The 17340-nt window shown below is 51.6% G+C and overlaps 2 protein-coding genes and 1 long non-coding RNA gene across 5 annotated transcripts in view; 1 reads left to right on the top strand and 2 right to left on the bottom strand.

Annotated features, from left to right (window-relative positions):
* Positions 1-7411, bottom strand: TPI1 (triosephosphate isomerase 1). The gene is made up of 7 exons (XM_054041634.1): positions 7252-7411; positions 2449-2572; positions 2260-2344; positions 2004-2136; positions 1600-1685; positions 1386-1473; positions 1-671 (listed from the first exon to the last, which is right to left on the bottom strand). The coding sequence occupies exons 1-7, from the start codon at positions 7361-7363 to the stop codon at positions 553-555; spliced, it is 747 nt and encodes a 248-aa protein (XP_053897609.1). The 5' UTR covers positions 7364-7411; the 3' UTR covers positions 1-552.
* LOC128844172 (uncharacterized) overlaps positions 7330-17340 on the top strand; it is a 19933-nt gene continuing 9922 nt past the window's right edge. For both annotated transcript variants that reach the window (XR_008446446.1, XR_008446447.1), the window contains exon 1: positions 7330-7411. This is a non-coding gene — a long non-coding RNA (uncharacterized LOC128844172). The remainder of the gene's footprint in view (positions 7412-17340) is intronic.
* The window catches only part of USP5 (ubiquitin specific peptidase 5), a 23045-nt gene continuing 15199 nt past the window's right edge, over positions 9495-17340 (bottom strand). The window contains exons 10-20 of one of the 2 annotated variants that reach the window (XM_054041551.1): positions 16212-16299; positions 15890-16015; positions 15229-15382; positions 14600-14774; positions 13158-13246; positions 12776-12898; positions 11876-12019; positions 11574-11719; positions 11287-11440; positions 10339-10423; positions 9495-10114 (exon numbers count right to left, since the gene is read on the bottom strand). In XM_054041551.1, coding sequence (XP_053897526.1) covers positions 10021-10114; positions 10339-10423; positions 11287-11440; positions 11574-11719; positions 11876-12019; positions 12776-12898; positions 13158-13246; positions 14600-14774; positions 15229-15382; positions 15890-16015; positions 16212-16299 — 1378 coding nt within the window. In that variant the 3' untranslated portion in view covers positions 9495-10020. Of the gene's footprint in view, positions 10115-10338; positions 10424-11286; positions 11441-11573; positions 11720-11875; positions 12020-12706; positions 12899-13157; positions 13247-14599; positions 14775-15228; positions 15383-15889; positions 16016-16211; positions 16300-17340 lie in introns of both variants that reach the window. The other variant, XM_054041542.1, reaches the window with a different exon arrangement.

Raw genomic sequence — 17340 nt, forward strand, 5'->3', positions numbered from 1 at the left:
TCCGGTGCCACATGTTTATTTCTATTCAGCGTTTGTTAAGGGACATGGAAAAGCTACAATGTCTCACAGGGATGTCAGCTGCCAGGCACTCCCTCCCATCCGGTCAAACCACAGGTTGCCTGGTGCAAGAGGTGGCCTTTCCTCCTCTCCTCTCCCCCAGCTCAAGTGACCTCCTTATTGCAGCACTGGCACCACTGCAAAGGAAGATGGGTGGAAGGGAGGGACAGACAGGCCATGGACTCTGATTGGTTTACCAGGCACATGGGCACAGCCAGCCAGACCCACCCAAAAGCTTATACTGAATTTTGCCCACTTAAGAGGGTGGGAGGGCAGGCAAGAGGTGGAGACTAATAAAACCCTGCCTCTGGAAAAAGGCTCTCTGCCAATCAGAATCCAGCAGGGTGACAGCAGCTAGCAGCAGGAACAGTTACAGTGAATGGGGGGAGAGGAGTCATGGGTGAAGGGGCGAGGGGTGAGCTTCCTTATTAGTTTCTTTATTTCTCCTTCCTTCCCCTCCATTACAGTTTTCCCTTTTGGGATCTATGGATCGGTTCAGTGTTTTGCGTTGATAATGTCCAGGAATTCAGGCTTGAGGGAGGCGCCACCAACGAGGAAGCCATCTATGTCATGCTGGGAGGCCAGTTCCTTGCAGGTACCACCTGTGACTGAACCTACAAAGGTGGGCATGATTCCAAACAAGGGTTAGACACTCATGGTCAACACTGTGGGTGGGATGAGGAAAGGGACTGGTTAGCTATGGGGATGGGGGCATAGGTAAAAGCTCTTGTATCCTATCTATAGGGCACCAGGCTGAGTGGCTAGTTCACTGCTGCTCCCCCTTACCCAAAAGGGGGGTCTTGCAGATCAGAACAAGAATGGGGGGGGAGGTGGGAGTGGGGAAGGGAAGCATTTTCCTATCATTACAGTTCAATGGAAAGCTAGTTGAGATATTTAAGAGTCCTTCAAAGAACAGGGGGGCAGTTAATGATACAAGCTGGACTCAGAGTGTGCACTAATATGTAATAATAATAATATCCCTACCAAACCTGACTGCACTTTTCATCTGTATATCTCAAGTGCTTTCTAGAGGCAACAAGTTTCATTATCCCATTGTGCACATGGGGAAGCTGAGGCATGGGGTGAAGTGACCTGCCCAAGGTGACCCAACAGACCAGTGGCAGAGTGAGGAATTGAACCCAGGTCTCCTGAGTCCTAGACGCTCTGTCTACTAGGCCACACTACCTCAAGCAGCACAGTGGCCCCATCGGCCTGGCAGAGAACAAGAGAATAGCTGTACAAGTGAAGGGACAAAAGGCAGAAACGAGCAGGGGGAAGAGGGAGAATGACCAATGTTATGCACTGGAAAGGTGCCAGGGGCTATTTACCTCCATAGATGATCCGAGTGGACTGAGCGACAGCTTCAGACACATGACTTTTTAGCCATCCCCTCAGCTTCTCATGAACTTCCTGAGCCTGTAATGAAACCAGAGCTGCATTACTGGAACACCAACCCAATTGAGGGAAGAGTGGTTTTTAGTTAGAGACCCTCTGAAAAGGGATGAGAGAGATGGACGCCTGGCTCCTTAACCCTGTTCATACCTGCTGGGGAGTTGCAGTTTTACCGGTTCCAATAGCCCAAACTGGCTCATAGGCAAGAACCACCTTACTCCAGTCCTTCACGTTATCTGGGTTGGGGAGAAAGAAGCAAGTGTTATGTGGGAGATGAGACATAGCACCATCTACTGGGGAGGGCAGAGCAGGGAAGCTATCCAGCACATACAGAGCTGTCTGTTATTGGAGGAACAGTTGGGTATTCAGACACATCTGATGCTGTTCACACAGGCCCCCAAACAAGCGCACACTCTGTTGCCCTCCTGGCATAAGTTACCAAGGAATAATAATATACTTCCCAGGATATACTTCCTTCTGAAGCAGAGGGAAAAGCGACAGAAAAAATATTTGGTTCCCCTGTGAACCAAAGGGAAAACCCCCACCACTCTTACCAGCAATCACTTTGGTCTGTTCAAAAACCACCTTCTCTGTGATGCCAGCTTCTCTCTCATCCAGTTTCTCTCCAATGCAGGCAATGACACCAAGACCCTCAGCCAGGGCATGGGCCACCTTCTGCCCAATCAGCTGGAAGGGGGGAGGGGAAGAGTTAGCCAGACACTCACAGGCCCACCTTGGAGCTCAGTCCCCCACCATGGGGATGTTAAAACCACTAAAACTGGTTTTTCCCTAAATCCCAAAGTAGCCCACCTCATCAGACTCCCCAAAAACATGTCTTCGCTCTGAGTGGCCCAGGATCACCCAGGTGGCTCCAATGTCTTTTATCATTGCTGGGCTGGAAGGGGAGAAAAGAGCAAGATTAGGGCCTTGTCCCTGTCCTGGGAAGAGCCCCTAAGGACTCTAGGTTCATTCAGCTCCCTCACCCCACGGTGGGCTCACCTTATCTCTCCCGTGAAAGCTCCCTTTGGCACCTTATAACAGTTTTGTGCTGCAACCGCAATCTTTGCATCAAGCTTCTGACGGGTGAAATCAAGGTAAATGGAGGGGGCTCCGCAAATAATCTCTGGAGGGCAAGAGAGGGCATTAACCTCATGGGGATGGAGCAGATGTCACACCTGTTCCTCTCCCAACTGCTGAATCCTCTCTTTCCCCCCCCACTTCATCCCTGATCCTTCCTCTCCCTCAACTCCACCCCACCCCAAGTGCTCTGCCCAGCTGTAGGAACCCTTCCAAAAACAAACAAAAAACAAAAAAACAAAAAACCACCCTTATTGAAACTTGGGGACCCACCAACACAGCAGGGACGTTTCCATTCTAGTTTAATCTTCTCTTAAGGGACCCATGGTGAGTATCATCAGAGGAAACTCAGTTCATTGTTTGTATAGACTAGAGGGGAGGGCACAGCTCTGGGATTCTACACCATAGTACAAAAACAGAGCAAGGACCCCACAGAACTTTCAGACTGAGAAATTGGACATGGATTTTGTTCTTGTTGGAGCAAATTTAGATTAGCTGGGAATGAGAGGGGAGCAACAAATTAACTGAGTTTGTAACTGGGTAGAGCGCAAGGTAGGCCAATGCAATTCTGTGGACTGCAGACCCAGACGTTAATTCCCACCTCACATGATGTACTCAGCTCTGGGCTCCTCACTCCCAGAGAAGAGCCACAGAAATGCTCAGGGGGCTGCAAAGATTAAGCCTTAGGCTGTGTCTACACTAGACCTTATAGCAGCACAGCTGCACCACTGTAAGGTCTCCTGTGTAGCCACTCTATTGCTTTTGGTGAAAATTGTGTCGGTCAGGAGTGAGTTTTTTTCACACCAGCAACTGACAAAAATTTTTTCCAAACAAAAGTGCTAGCTTAGACAAAGCCTTAGGGCAGTAGTCCCCAAACTTTTCAGGGTCATGCCCCCTCCTTACCCATCTGCACCCCAGAGCCAGGGTTCATGGGCGGACGGGAGGAATGTGGGCAGGGATAAGGGAACTGAGGCCGGGGCCACAGCTGGGCCACGGTCGGGGGCTGAGTGCAGGGCTGGGAGCAGAGTGCAGCTGAGTGGCGCTTCCTCCCCACCCCCCATGGGGGCTTGCTCAAGCCCTGCCGCCCCCTACCCCCGAACATTCCTCTGTCACCCCCTAGGGGGGCACGCTCCACAGTTTGGGGACCTCTGTCTTGGGGTAAATTCAAAGAGCTAAATCTACCAAGCTCATAGAACCCACTACTGGGTTGTGTGTGCATGTGAGAAATTCATGAAGTGTCTGAGAAGGCAAGAGGCACAGTGAGGAGGGGGATTGTTTAGGAGGAGCCGTGATAGAGACCAACTAGGGAGACAAAGGAAAGTTGCTCAGGTGCTATTCCCCAGCACTGAGAGGTTTGGGAGACTGGGGGTAATCTCCCCATGAAAAGGACTTGGAATGCCACTAAGGTCACCAAGAACTAGGGACCCACTGTATTGGCCCCTAGAGAATAGACTAGAGGGAACCTTGTTAGGCTGCTTCACCAATCTTATAATTATAGGAGGTATCCACCATGGTGATGTGACAAGATACTGAGGAAATCAGTCTGGGAGCTCCCTAGGCATCAACTGAGGGCTTGTCTACACTATGGGGGCTACAGTGCCGCTGTGGCTCCATAGTTTAGATGCTTCCTAAAGTGATGGAAGTTTCTCCCATCACTGTGGTTAATCCACCTCTCTGAGCAGCAGTAGCTATGCCAATAGAAGCATTCTTCTGTTGACCTAGCCACAGCTACACTGGGGGTTAGGTCATCATAGCTACAGCACCCAGTGGTATTACACTGCTAAGCAACCATAGCTAGGTCAATCTAAATTCTAAGTGTAGCCCTCAGACACACTCAGTTCTGGGCATCCTCTGCACCCATCCTAGGCAGCTTGCCTGCCTGTCTCTGTCTTGGGCATGGCCGAGATAAGGAAGTGAGGGGACAAAAGTGATGCTGCCAAGTGAAGGAAAAACATGTAGAAATTAGGTGCAAACCAAGGCTGCTGCTTCCATTGAGCAGGTCTGGTCACATCCACTAAATGTACAGGCTTCCAAGCACCATTCCAGGCAGCTTAATCTATAAAGCCCTAGGGACCTGGATGCAGTAACCACATCATAAGAGCCTTTATGAACACACTCTAGGGCCCTGCCATCCTATTTGTGCATTGGGACTAGATGAGAGACCCCTCCTGGAGGGAGACTTTGCATTCTAACTAATGGCATCCATTTGGAAGGGTACAGAACAATTTTAAGTCAAGAGGTTTATTTAGTTTGTTCATTTATCTGGTTAATGATTATGTGGGAAGAATTGTTGCATACTTGGTATGTGTGTGTTACTGAAGCTTTACCCTCTCTGCAGCAGGGAGCATTGTGACAGCAGAGGGGAGGAAGCCTGCAGCTGCTTAGTCTTGCCTCTCCAGAAGAGGCCACTGTTGTAGCTACTAGTACTCTCCCCTGCACATAATTATCCCATGACCTGGAGCTAAGCAGGGATGTGTGTGTGTGTGTGTGTGTGTGTGTGGTGTGGTGGTGGGGGGGGGGGCACAGAGGGGCTGCCACCAGCACCCCTCCTCTCCAAAGCCATTTTGATCTTTAGTAGCCAAGGGAGATTTGGTTTCCAAAACCAAGTACAGTAGCTGGTATTTTTAGCCCAGTCACCACTGGATATATTTAGGTCTCAGCCTCCTGAGAGACCTTTGACATTTCTTCAGAGCACTTCCCCCAAAATAGCAGTTCCCCCTCCCACCTGCAGGACCTTCCAAGCCCTTTCTGAGGAGATGGACAGCAGAAGATCCAGAGGCAGAGGATATTTCAATGGTGGTGGTGGCCAAAGGACAGCAAGGAGATGATGGTGGAAGAAAGCAGCTAAGCTGCTGCTGGAGGACACAGATACCAGCTGAAGCTGCCACAAAGGGAAGCTGGTGAACATGAGATCCATCTGTAGGAGTACAAACTCTGGGGCAAGGAGAGATAACAAGGGCCTGGTCTGCCCAAACAAAAAGCTACACCAGCTAAAATAAGTGTGATTTTAAACTGATTTAGTTAAACTAGTGTGTATCTCATGTCAGTTTCAGTTACAATTTAAGGAGTCATGTTAAGCCTAGTTTAATTCAACTTGTGCAGTGCCCTTTCTTTTTCATCAGTTTTTAAACCTACAAGTTAAACCAGTGCAACTTGTGTGTTTAGACAAGCACAAGGGGAGACTAAGCCACCAGAAAGGAGCTCAGGGTCCATATCCTAGTACCTAGGTTCAGAGGTGCCTAGAAGTCATCTCACCCAATGACTGACTTGGAGGCCTACTGCTTGGAACCTAGAAGCTTCAGGGAATGGATAGAGATGTCTTCCTCTGCTGTCTGGCTCAGGTGGGGTGGAAGACCTCAGGTTACCCCCTCCAGGTTCCAGCTGGGAATCTCAGGAGGAAGGATCTCAGGAACTGTCACTTGCTCTGCTCCCCCCTTCCCCCCCGTTGGGGAGTAGCCATAATACACACAAAACTTGACTTTTCATACTCACCAGTGGGGAGCAGAACTGAGACAGAAGCAGCATGGTGGCAGACCAAGCAGTGGGGAGCACAAATGGGACAAGTGAAATTTGGGAGACTAGATGGAGGCAGTGTGTGTGTGGGGGGTCACTTGCCAGGATTACCTGAGTATACCTCACTTAATCACGTCCCTGTCATTGCGGGGGGGGGGGGGGGGGGCTCGAGGCATTAGCGCACCTTAGTCCCTCCTATTCTCTGCATGTGGCATACAATAGTCCTGTCTGCTGCGCGCTGTAATGCTTTGATCTCATTTTGGTGTTGGGTGGCGCTAGTGGCCCATGATACTCCGGAGGGCAGAGTAGATCTGGTGGGTTCTGACTCAGGGGAGAGGGAAGAGATGCAAGAGCTCTAACCAAGTTCCCACCCCACTGTCTGGGCTCCTCAGAGAAACTCCTCTCCCATTTCTAATCAGTCTCCCGCCTTCCCTTCCTTGGTGCCTCGGGAAGTAATCTGCACCCCCTGGCCTCACCACACGAGCAGCCACCTCTCCCCCCTCCTTCCAGCGAGGCGGGGATCCCAGGCTGCAGCAGCCGCCCCATCCACATGACGCTTCCCGCTCGGCAAGCGCAGGCAGCAGCAGGAGGAAACGAGTCATTAGGTACGTGCAGGCGGGCACAACTGGGGGGGTGGGGGGGGAGAGGAGGAGGGGGATGAGCGGGGAGTGCGGGCAAACGACACCCGCCGAGGGCTCCCACAGCACTACCCTAGGCGTGTGGCGCCTCCTACCCCCACCCCCCGAGCCGCTAACATCTCAGACGGCTCCACATGCGACTCCGCGTCCCTGGGCGGCCTGCAGGGCCACGCACTGTACTGTGGGGCTGCTGCAGAACAGCCTCTCGTTGCCCCGTCCCCTAGTTCCCCCCACTTTGGTTAGCGGATTAACTCAGCAGCCGCTTGTCCCCGCTCCTATAGCCTTAGCACGTCAGAGTCCAGGGTATCGGAGGGGTCGGGCAGGTGGGGGCATATGGCTGCCGTAGTCAAACAGTATGCGCTAGCGGGGGGGGGGGGGGGGGGGGAAGGGGGGTGCTATGCTCAGGGCTGAGCCAGGCTCCCACAATCTCCCTCATACAGATGCCAACTAGGGTAGCCAATAACAATGTCCACAGCAGGCAGAGACCCCGGAACAACCCCATGGAGACACTCTCCTACCAGCCTACCTCCCACTCCTCCAGTCCCGGTCTACACCCTTGCCCCCCTCCCCTCACCAGTGTCCACCGGGACCTTGCCGCTGTTTAGGGTGTGGATCAGCTCGCCTAGGCTCTTCTTATCCCCGTTCATCTTCCAGTTCCCCCCCACGAAGAACTTCCTTGGTGCCATGATGGGACGAGTACTGCTCTCTAGCGCAGACGCGAAGGAGACGGAAAGGTCAGTTCATCAGTACGCGAAACCCCCAGCTCAAGCCTTTTTATAGAGAAATGAGCCGGAGACACGCCCACATCTGTCTGAACGTTCCACATGCTCCGCCCCTAGAAGCGTCTCCGCGTTGCACTTGCTCCACCTCATGGAGTGACAACGTTCCTCTAGCTCCACCCCTCTATGTGTCACCGTTCCGTTGGTAGCGGGTCAAAGGGGGGAGGTCAAAACCGCAGTTGTGCTATCTTTACCCTTGCACCGCCAGGGGTAAAGGGACAGAGCAAGGCCACAATTGTCACTATCCTCCATGACGCTAATAGGGAGGGCAAATAAATACCTAATTATCTTCAATACCTGGCACCAGCAAGGGTCACAGCTGTAGGGTGACCAGACAACAAATGTCAAAAATCAGGACAGGGGGTGGAGGGGTAATAGGAGCCTATATAAGAAAAAGACCCAAAAATCAGGACCGTCCCTATAAAATCGGGACATCTGGTCACCCTACACAGCTGCCAAATATAAACTTGCCATAAGGCCACCTGCTGCCTGCTATTCCCCAGGTAGCCATGGTGAAGGGGCTGAGTAGGAAAGGACAGCCTTCCCCATCCCACCCTTTGTAAAGGAGCCTCCCATGAATTAAGAGAGAGGTGAGAGACAGGAAAGGGAGCTCCTTAACTTCCATCGTTAAGCAGCCATGGATATTGGGAAATTAAGGGGGGGCTAAGAGGTTATGGCAGGGAACCCAGCATCCAGGCTTGGATTCTGCACTCAGCTCTACTACTGCCTTGCACTAGTCCGGCTCTGTTTCCACCACTGTGAAGGAGGACAATGACACTGTCTCTGTCACGCTTATCATCCCAGCTAGAAGGCTTAATTATTTCAGAATTAAAAATATCTGAGCTGCTGTGTTCCACGGGCCCTGGAGCACCATCACCTCCAAGGGAGCTCATGTTCCCTAAGGATGGAAGAGCAAGGAAAGTATCTTAGAGCAGATTAAGAGACTGTGATTTATGATCAGCTGCCTTAGCAATTCTTGCTGGGAAGCTGGTCTTTCCCTTGATGCCATGATTAGAATCCAGAGAGTGGACTTAATCCCAACTCTGATCCTAGCCATTTGCCTGCAACATAGAGGACAGGTCCCAATCTGCAGGAGATAAACAGCCTCTGTCCCTGCTCCGTGGGGCGTACACAAGAGGGCACAATGCCAGGAAGGAGAGGATAGCCTCATGTGACTTCCACAAGGACAAGAAACCATCCAGTATGTACTAGGCTGGTAGACCCATGACATTATGGGTAAGTAGAACACAGGAGTCCAGAACAAGTTTCCAGCTCCAAGTGCCTAGACCTCACTCCCAAAAAAGTAACTTGACTTTTTTTGTACTTTATTACGTGCACGCACCAGCACCCAGATAGCGCTTTCATCCTATAAAATGAGGAACAAAACAATCACATACCACCCCCAGCAACTGGTCAAGGAAGGGAAAAGGAATTGTTCAGACCCATCACATGTAGGACTTTAAATGAGAACAGAGGTTGACCTGGACCCTTTTCATTATCGCACCACTACAGAAAACAAAACCAGAGCTGTGTTCACCAGAAAGGCTGCTGCATTGTGCACCCAGTAATTGCTTAAGGGAATGCATTGTTACACCAATAATCAAGTGTGGAAAACATAAGTGAGTGGATCATCATAGCCAGAGCCACGTAGGATGGTTATTCGAGCCATGGCTATTTAGGCATGAACAACCCTAAGAGTTGCAAACTCACTGAACAATCCAGAGGCAGATACCTCCAGTTGATGGGATATTTATTAGGCACAGGTAGCACAGCCATCTTTAACCTTTGCTTTAACAGATACATCTCCTGCATCAACATCACTGTCCACATGCTAGGACAACAGGTGCTGACAAAGACAGGAGAGCATCTAGCTTTACAGTGAGGTCTCCCTCCAAGCTTCTTAGCACAAGGGCTCATATGCCAAAGTAGAGGAGAACTGCCATTGGCAGGGTTACACTGATCACTGCATTAGATGAGGAAAGAGTTCAGATACCCCAGCTGACAGGGCTCTCCACTAACATATGGGACAGACAGAAGCCAGGGGGTATTTAACTTTTATTTTATCCTTCGCGTATTTTGGCATTTAAGGGGCACACAAGGAGGAAGTGGTGCTACTTATGGCCCACATTATTTCCTGCACAGCCCCCTTGTTTGGGAGGGGACATAAGGGAGAGAAGCCACCCACCCACCCACCCACCCATGATACACAAAGCCACACACACGCACGCACGCCCCCCCTTCTCCCCTTTCAGCCTGAAAGGGGATGGCATAATTACACCAAGCAGCAAAGCACTAGAGGCTGTGCCTTGGAGTAGGGAGTAATGAGAGATTTTATATTGAAACAAATCCATCTGCCCACCCCTCTTCACTCATGTCCATAGGGGCCCCAGCCCCCAGTTTTATTAACCAAGGAACACCTGCCCCCAGAGTTACAGCAGTGGCACAGGTGAGACATAGCAGGGAGTGGGGTGAAAGAATGTGCACTGCTTCTCTGTATTTGTCACTGCCTCCCCCTCCTCATGCCAGCAGCCTGCTCCCCACTCCGCACACAGTAGGAGGGAGTTCTAGCTGGGAATCCGCTGATAGAAGTAGATGTAACCGAGATCCTTGGGTGGCTTCTCAGAGGCGCAGACTTTCTGGTCATTGTAAATCACCCACCTGAAACAGAGAGGGAGAGATAAGGGCCACCAGCTTGCAGCTGACCTAAAAGTCTGTCCCCACCATGTGGCACAGTGGCCTGTTCCTCTCTTTTCCCTCCCCCCGTGACAGTAGGTCCAGAGGGAGAATGGCACTAGACCACTGAAGTAAAGGGGGAATTAGACTGGTTTATCTTAGAAGCTGCTGCCTTTAGGCTACTTCTTGTTCCCTCAAGCCCTTCTTACCTGCCATCCTTCTTGATGTGGCAGACATAATGGCCACACATGGTGGAAGTGCCCATGTGGCTGATGAAGGCAAAGAGCTGATACTCTGAGGGAGAGAGGAAAAAAGAGGTGGTAAGAGAGAGACAGAGGTAGGGAGAGTTACATATCCTTGGATAACCCCATCCCACTGAAGAACTCTTTAGAGAGGAGCTATTGTCCCATGACTCCCTAGAGAGGCCTTCAGGGGTCTGGGCCCCAATAATGGCTGAGAAGACATGTTTCATGGTGGAGTAGGTAGAACAAGGCAGCTGCCTAATCACAAGGCCAAGAGAATTTTAGATCCAAGCTCTGTGGAGATATTGGTGAAGCAAACAGGAGGAGAGATGATAGCTCCTTCAAGGCGGCCCTACCTGTTGCCTACCTCCCAGAGCTTGATGGGGGAAGTAGATGAGCGAGGAGGCCCTGGTTCACACATCTGCTGTGTGGGGCTTTCCACATTACAGCAAGTAGTGTAGCAGCTTGGGCATGAATTCCCACAAAGATTTAGCTGGCTAGAGCCCAGGTGTTTTGATAGGGAGACCAGAAAAGAACAGTCTCCGGAGGCAACACAGAGAGGGTTCCAAAGAATGGGAGCAAAGTCCTCCTTACCTCCCTGGCAGGACACCCTTATTCCTCTCCTCCATCTCACTAGACACCACATCCCATTCATCCCTCTGATGATTCCCAGTAGGCACAGACCCTTTCCCCTTCCTCTCTGTTACATTGCCCCAGCAGCCAGATCAACTCTTGGGAGGTGCTAGAATCTCAGGGATCAGTGAGAGACCTGAGAGTTTAGGGAGGCTAAAGCTCTGGGGAAGGCTGGGGCCCAACTGGTTAGAAACCACCACCACCACCATCCCCAGGAACTAAGCTGCCTCTACAGAAACCAGAGGAGGGCAGAACTCATGCCCTCCAGTGTCTGGGACTCACTTCCAGGCCCATCACGCACTTTGGGACCCACAGGGACAGATTCAGAGATGGACTCAGCCGCCGAGCGCCCCTCTGAGATGTCCATGGCAGCCTCTGCGTCCAGGTCATCAATGTGACTGAAGATCCAGTCCACAGCCCGCTCCAGACTGTTACTCTGCAGGGAGAGGGGGAAACTGTCAGGTCAGGAACCCCTCATCAATCTAAGCACCTCCCTTCCCTGAGGATGCCATTCCCAGCACAGCCCTATAAGGCTGCAATTCAACTGTAATCTCATCCTTGCTCCTCACCGTGGCTCTTAGGGCTTTCATAGCCTGATCTCGGGAGAAGCCCATAGAGACAATAGTGGCCACGCTGTCTTCTGAAGGGGGGTCTGGACAGATGATGGTGGAACCTGGCCCACTAGATCCAGAAAGAACCAGAGGGTTGGCAAAATCTGTAGCAGAAAACAGAACATAGTTCAGAGGGGCTAGCTCTGGTGGTGGGGAAACATTTTAAGGTCTCAGCCCTGGCTTCTCCAGCAGGAAGCGCTGTAGCGTATAGCACATTGAACTGGGTGGGAGGGCTTTGTCATGGTCATGTGTTCTCATACCTGGATCATCCATGTGCGACATGATCCAGTTCATGGCAGCCTCAGCCCCGCTGTTCCCGGTGTAGTACACAGCTTTGCGGCAGGCATCCATGGGAAAGCCCATCTCCACCAGCTGGATAATCACCGATTCATCCAACATGGGGGCTGTGGGGGGGACAGAGATTAGAGGAGCCTTGGCAGCCCTGCTCCCACCCACCCCTTTAGTGTGATTTCTGTCCCCTCCCTCCCACACAACCTTATGCAAACCTCAAGCCTCCCTCCCTGGCTGAATCTCATGTAAGCCTTGCCCCTCCCTTAAGGCCCGGCTTGACAAAGCCCTGGCTGGGATGATTTAGTTGGGAATTGGTCCTGCTTTGAGCAGGGGGTTGGACTAGATGACCTCTTGAGGTCCCTTCCAACCCTGATATTCTATGATTCTATGAAGTCCTTACCCCCATAGCACGCAGGCCTCATGCAGGGGGTGGAGAGATGAAAGTCATGAGTCAGGCACTCCCTAGCAATGGCTCAGGAGCTTTGTCTCCTCTTCACCTCTCACCATGCCGCCAATCTTTGTGCACCAAACCTCTCTCCCAGCTAGACCTTCTGGATGCATTGTGCATACCCCACTTCCCACTCCTTCCTAATATGGGCCCACACAAACCTACAGCTGAAAGAGCTACTGGGGGTCAGCAACATCCTCGCACAATGAGCATGCAAGGGGGCACAGTCACTGGCAGAGGGACAGGAAGAGAGACTGAATGAGGAGGAAATCATTAGCCAGGGAGACAAGTCATGAGGAGAGTGAGGGAGTGAGTCAGGCACTAGGAGGAGGAGAGGAGAAGAGTCACTAACATGTTGGAGAGGAGAAGTGAGGGGAGCAGAAGGAGTCGTCGTCCTCGTTGCCATAGAACCCCAGGCTACCTTTGGGCTCGTCTGGCGTCACCAGTGGAGGCGCAATGTCTGGCATCTCCTCCTCACCAGCTTGCAGCCCTGTCCCCTGTAGCGCAGAGATGTCCAGCTCCTCTGGCATTTCGATAGAGACATCTGTAAAAAAGTCTGGATCAGACCTTCAGGGACGTGTTCAGTGAGCTCAAAGAGCGTGGATGAGTGGCCCTCAAAGATAAGCTGTTTGGGGTAGAGAATGCACATGGGATGTTCTGCAGCAGCAGTATAGCAACGCAGTATGGAATGCTCTCCCCTGTCAGTAGTGACCCCAATGCCTAAGCATGGGGGCGGTGCTACACAGAGCAGCATTGGGGACTCATTGACCTCGATGCTTCGTGCTTCACCTCACTCTCCTTACCGAGCTTTTTGGGTACCCAATCCAGGCCAAAAGTGAATTTCTTGATCTGGATCACCAGATAGTCTGGGAAGGAGGCAAACCGGGTTGTCCTGAAAGAGAGTGACACGTCATGTCTGAACAGGTTACCCTGTTGCTTTGTTAATGGGGGAGGAGGAGGGGAGGGGAGACTGGCTGGCTCGGGGAGAAATCAAGGAAAGGGATGTGGAGTCTTGCACATTCCAGAGCTACTGCTGGAATACAGAGGGAATAGTCTGTATGGCTCTGGGTCTCCCCACTGTACTCAGCACTGAGCCTGCCAAACCCTGAACAATTCCCAGAGGAAGTGCTCTGACTGGAGGACAGCTTAACCTAGCATTTCCCAAACTTTTAAGGGTGGAGACCACCTCCAGGAAAATCAAACACTCCTCCCTCCCCTGCAAACCCTGCCATGTGGTACAGGCCACTGGAGATTTTAGAATTCTAATTAAATACAGGTAAAACAAACACGTATGGATGCATTTTAAACTATAGTTGAAGGAATGAGGTATATTCAGCACTGGATGTGAGGAAAGGTTTGAATATAAGTCATTACTCCAAACTGCAGTAGAATGTTAATAATGTCAACTTGAAAAGCAACATTTCTTTAGACCTGTTATTGCTAAGGGGTATCTTTCCGTTTTTCTGTAACAAAATATCTCCCCTCATGGGCTCTGCTAGGCTTCTTGGGCTTGAGTCCTTCTTGACTGGGAAAGGAGTGCCAGTGGCAGCAGAACAAACAGCCACTCACAGACATTGTAGCTCTTCATTACTGCCTTGAGTTACTGTGATCTGTTTTTTTGGATAGTGAAACAGTTACAAAATCTGACATTCAAAGTATCACCACTGGCATTCGAGTTAGCCCTGCTGAAGTGACTGGGGCAGCTCATCCTTCACAACTATTGTTTCAGTCTTTCTGTAAACTCAAGGAAACTTTGGTGCACCAGTTGCGCTCAGTTCATGTTTTGAAAGTTTTGTTCAACTTTAATAACTAGAGACTTCTTTTAAAACGAAAGTTAGGGCTGGGGAGAACAACAGAGTGCTGTCCACATCTCCCTCCTAGGCTAGGCACACTTTAAAACATAACTCAAATTAAGAATGTCAGAACACTGATAATGGGGCATCAACACCACCGTTAATTTTTCTGGCTTTCCATTGCTTTGTTTTCTGTACCACCACAGAATGCAGTGTTGAGGACCCCACAGCCACCTTAACTCTGCCCACTGTAATCTCCATGGAAAATGGGACAAGACTGAGCCTAGAGGCTCAGGAACCACACCCCAGGGCTGACAAGTCATGGATTTCTAAGAGGGGAACTAGCAGCCCTAGGAAACATTCCTGCCCAGTGTACTGTAGGAAAGGGGTTCCCAAGAGGGCTTTTCACACTCTGATCTCTATCCTAGATAGCGCCTCCAAACTACACTCACTTGAGAGCCACAGACTTGGCCTGCAAGGCTGTGCTCCAGAAGTCATCCACCTGCTCTGGAGCCCCGTAGGCCTCTAGACAGGAGCTGAAAGGCACCTTGGCTCGGACCAGCTCAGGCAGCGGCTGCTTCTCCTCTTCTGCCTGGTGCTTCCTCTCCTCATATTCCAGCAGCTCATCTGGGGACAAGTCAGAGGAGTCAGGTCCAGATTCCAGGTGCTCACAAGGCACCTGCTGTTGGCTACCTCCAGAGGCAGGACACCAGGCTAGATGGGCCCATCGGGACATATTCCCTAGAGTGGTGCATAGGGCACACAATCTCCTCCAGCCATCAGGATGGTTTCATTATGCTGAAGTCCCACAGGCTAAGTCACAACCCTTGCCTTGGGTGAGGCAGGGGAAAGGTTTGATCCCTAACTTGAGTGACTGATACCTGTCCACAGCATCTCTGAGTACATCCACCCTGCCCAGCTCCATGGGGTGATGAAGGAGAAGGATTTGGCTCCAGAACACCTTGCTTCTTCAGGTCCTCGAGGGATCCCCTCAACCCCAGTAAAAGAGTACAGTAGGTAGAGTTTCCCCACTGATCCCAGTGCCTGCTGCCCCTTCCTCAGTCACCATCAGGCCACTGACCTTTGTTGAGTGCAGCATCCATGGGCACGGGCAGCTGCATAATGTAGTCCACACGCTGGGTGTATTTCACCTTCTCTGTGGCCAGGCACTTGAGCTTCTCCTCCACCAGGAAACGGAAGACCTCATTGGGATTTTCTGAGCTGCGGCAGTTCCTCTGGGAAGGGCAACATGGTGAAGATGTGTCATATCAAGGTGGCCAGATCAACCAATCACAGGAGCAGCAGCCCCATGCGGGACACAGACAAAGAACTGTCTCCACTGTCCCTGGTCCAAGTGTAGAAGCTGGAGCCCTTCAATCAGCACCACCAGTCTCCAGAAATCAATCCCATTCCCACCCCAAAGGAGAGGGTTCCATTTTTAGGGGGAGCTCTGGGTAACTCCAAGCTCCCCCAAAGTCTACACACAGCAATTTCATAGGGGCTGGGAGTGAGCCCCGAACAAAAGGCCCTGCAGTTGGGCACCCTCATCCCCTTCTCCCGAAGTGGTCACTCACTGATATCCTGAATGGTTAGTTCTGGTGAACCTGGTGCTTCAAAATACCTGCATGCCGGCCCCCTCCCTGCATTTCCATCCAGCCTAGGTGCCAACCCCCTACTTGCTGGAGCTCAGAACAGGAGCTGCCCCCTTCCCAGGATTTCAGACAGTGTGGATCAGTCATTACCTCCACCATGTTGATGAAATGCAGGAAGAACTCCTGGGCATCTTGCTGCCTGTTGGTGGAGAATTCCGGGTGCCCTTTGCCAATGAGAGATTTAAACATGCGTGGAGCAATGCCATCCTGCATGCCCTAGAAGAAAGTAGGGAGGAGAGGAAGGAGTGAGCATGGCCTCCCAACAACTCCGCCCTAGGGTACATCTTTCCAAACCCTGCCTCTATTTAGGGTCAACGCCCTGGACAGTGTCTCCATAGAGGATCCCCACACCATCACAGACATGCTTTAGTGCATTCCCTCCCCATGAGGGTAGTGGGGCCCCAGTCCTCACCTTCTGGTTCTGGTCTGGTTGCTGTTCCCCGTCTCCAGAGGCTGGCTTCGAATACTCCCCAGAGAGTAGCCCATGGCCCAGCTTGGCTCTGGAATAGCAGATGATTCACCATCAGAGCTGTACCAAGCTGCTTCCAACCCAAACACTCCTGTCACTCCAGGAGCCAGTTCAATCACTCCAGCTTTGAAACTCACGTTGACTTGCCCCAGCTGACCTCAGCTCCCTCTTCCTACCCAGCCCCGACTCCTCTGTCTCATCCTGCTCTGCTGCCCCCAGCCCTGTCTGATATCTTCCATTTGAACACCTCACAGAACTTTAGAACTGAGCCTCAGCTCCTCCCTGGCCAATGGGTAAGGATTGTGGAGGGACAGCCTCAGCCATTCACAGAAAGGCAGCCAGCACTGGGCTGCGACAGTCGTTTACCAGCCACATCTCGCAGCAGCTTGGCACAGGAAGTGAAGCCCCGCAAGTGACTCTATACAGGAGTCTGAGGGAGGCAGAATGCAATCCCTCCAAATTAGTGATGGCTGCAGCCCAAGTCATGGGATAGCAGGAAGCAGACTACACCCCATTCCCACCAGCAGGTTGAACAGATTTTCCAAAGTGAGAGACAGACACTTTACTGCCCAGGGCGGGCAGGAGATAACATGAGATACCCACTATCAACCCTTCACTGTGCTCTCTTGGGCCCCACTTCTCCCCCACCACCTTCCTCTACTCCCATCTCCCCCACGCTCACATTCACACAGCCTCAGTCACCAATTCACTCCCATTCCCTTGCACACAACCCTGCCAACCCAAGCCAGCACATCCCCCTCTCATTTTAGCAATTGGCCCAATCCCCACCTGCTTAGAAACATCCACATACCTATTCCTCCTCACCCCTAGATGGAGAACCTCTCCAGAGCTCACTCACCCCCTCCCCTGCCCCCCACAGCCTTTGAGGCTCCTACCCAAGACTGGGCTCAAGAATCACTTTTAATTGTCGCTGGCTCTGGAAAAGCAGAGGATACGTGCATACAATTAAAATATTCCCAGATAAGTCTGTATTCCCTGCTCCTCACACAGTATGCAGCCTCTGTGGGACTAGCCCAGCGTTTCTCAAATGCGGCCACCAAGGGGTTTTCCT

Source organism: Malaclemys terrapin, chromosome 1 (genome assembly GCF_027887155.1).
Source record: "Malaclemys terrapin pileata isolate rMalTer1 chromosome 1, rMalTer1.hap1, whole genome shotgun sequence".
Classification (NCBI taxonomy): domain Eukaryota; kingdom Metazoa; phylum Chordata; order Testudines; family Emydidae; genus Malaclemys; species Malaclemys terrapin.